General features: G+C 41.8%; 1 protein-coding gene across 1 annotated transcript; it reads right to left on the reverse strand.

Moving 5' to 3' along the window:
• Nucleotides 1–539: 539 nt before the first annotated feature.
• Nucleotides 540–1549, reverse strand: LOC104395962 (vesicle transport protein USE1-like; the record flags this gene model as incomplete). Its single annotated transcript, XM_010005724.1, has 3 exons — nucleotides 540–558; nucleotides 786–938; nucleotides 1463–1549. Coding segments are annotated over 3 exons (259 nt in total), but the record flags the coding sequence as incomplete, so codon positions are not given.
• Between the last annotated feature and the right edge of the window lie 32 nt (nucleotides 1550–1581).

The following is a 1581-nucleotide window of genomic DNA, read 5'->3' on the forward strand; positions in this document are numbered from 1 at the left end:
AAAAAAAAAAAAAAAAAAGAGATGAATCATAGCCCTGAGGACATGGTTTAAACCTGTGTGTCTTGGTGTTCCCTTTCAGGACACGTCAGATTGGCCTTGCTCCAGCCACTCTAACAGTAGCTATGGAAACCACAAATTAATTCCTGCCAGCTCCCTACATGAGTAACGAGGCTGTATATTTAAGAGGGATGGAACAACGCCTACTCCAAGCACCTAAAATCACATGATTTGCTCAGAAGAGAACAGGAGCAGCAATAAAGGTAAATTGTTTTTGCTAATGCTATAATTAGAATGTCTGTTTCTGTATGAATTCTAGAAAAATGGGTTCCTTGCAAGTCCCTGCTACCATTCTGATAACAGCACTTTGGCTTTAATCTGTTAAGGTTTTTGGTTTGCTTTGCTTTTTAAAGTCTCTAAAGCAGTGAGCCACTAAATTAAAAGTACACTTTGGCCAGTCTCCAACACCTGATCTTTCTTCCCTTTCTCCATGTATGACTCAGATTAACTAATGTTAGAGAAAACAACAGATTAAAACTCACCATCGATAGCCAAGGGGTCCTGGGAGGCAAAAAGAGAAACAAAACAAAATATTATAAAGAGCCAGTGATAAAAAACAGTCCTCCAGGCCTAGCATAGTGCCTCAGCCCTGTATTTAACCCACCCAAACCAGAACAAGGTCTATCCCACCAGCCTGGGATAGACCTGAGGCACAGCCACCAAGGGCAGCTGAACACAAGAGACAATCCATAATATAGCAGTAAAGAAGCAACAGCACCAAAACATACTGTACCAAGCAGCTCACTCCTCATCTTGCCCGTGCAACGAGCCTTTGTCTGCAGATGAACTGTTTTAGTAGCTGGGGTTCTCTCTTTGGTTGTTGTAGGGGTACGTCCAGGGGCCAAGAACTGATTTGCCAGAGCCTTTTCAGTTGATGAAGACTGTGATAGTAGGAAAAAGCCATGAAAAGTCATGAATATCAGATTCTGCAGCCAGGCCACCTGGATGTGTGGCCAGCAAGGATGCAGGGAGCACTTCCAATGTTCCTTCCCTCAGAACAGCAAAGCCAGTCTGAACTACAGCACTGATTGTACCCGCAGTAATTGTGGCTCTGCTTACTGGTATTTTATAACTCTCCAGAGGCAAGTGTTACCACCCAAAAGAGATGCCAGGCTTAACAGACACTACCAGCCTCTGTATCTCACATCAAAGAAGTGAGAAGGATGTAGTGAAGATGCACTTTGCTTTTTAAAAGGAGGAAAGAAGTCTCAGACTTCATATACTACCCTTTATTAACAAAATACAAAAAATCCAATACAGTTACTCTCATTTTTACAAGTCCTGCCTGATAGGATTTTAACAAGTGTTATTTTGAGCCGTAAGATAAAAGTAAATAGAGGAACCAGGCAACAGTGTGAATACAAAGGGATAAAACTTCTTTTAAAGGTGAACTAACAGATCTTACCAACTTTTCAGCTTCCAAAAGCCCCTTCAGAAAGTCCACTTTGCGAGAGTATTCGTTCAAAAGCTCTGGGGCAGGCTTGCTGGTGGAAAAAAACAGAAATTATTATTCTCTTCCTGTTC

The sequence above is a fragment of the Chaetura pelagica genome, unplaced genomic scaffold, assembly GCF_000747805.2.
Source record: "Chaetura pelagica isolate M959 unplaced genomic scaffold, ChaPel_1.0 C11412376, whole genome shotgun sequence".
Classification (NCBI taxonomy): Eukaryota; Metazoa; Chordata; class Aves; order Apodiformes; family Apodidae; genus Chaetura; species Chaetura pelagica.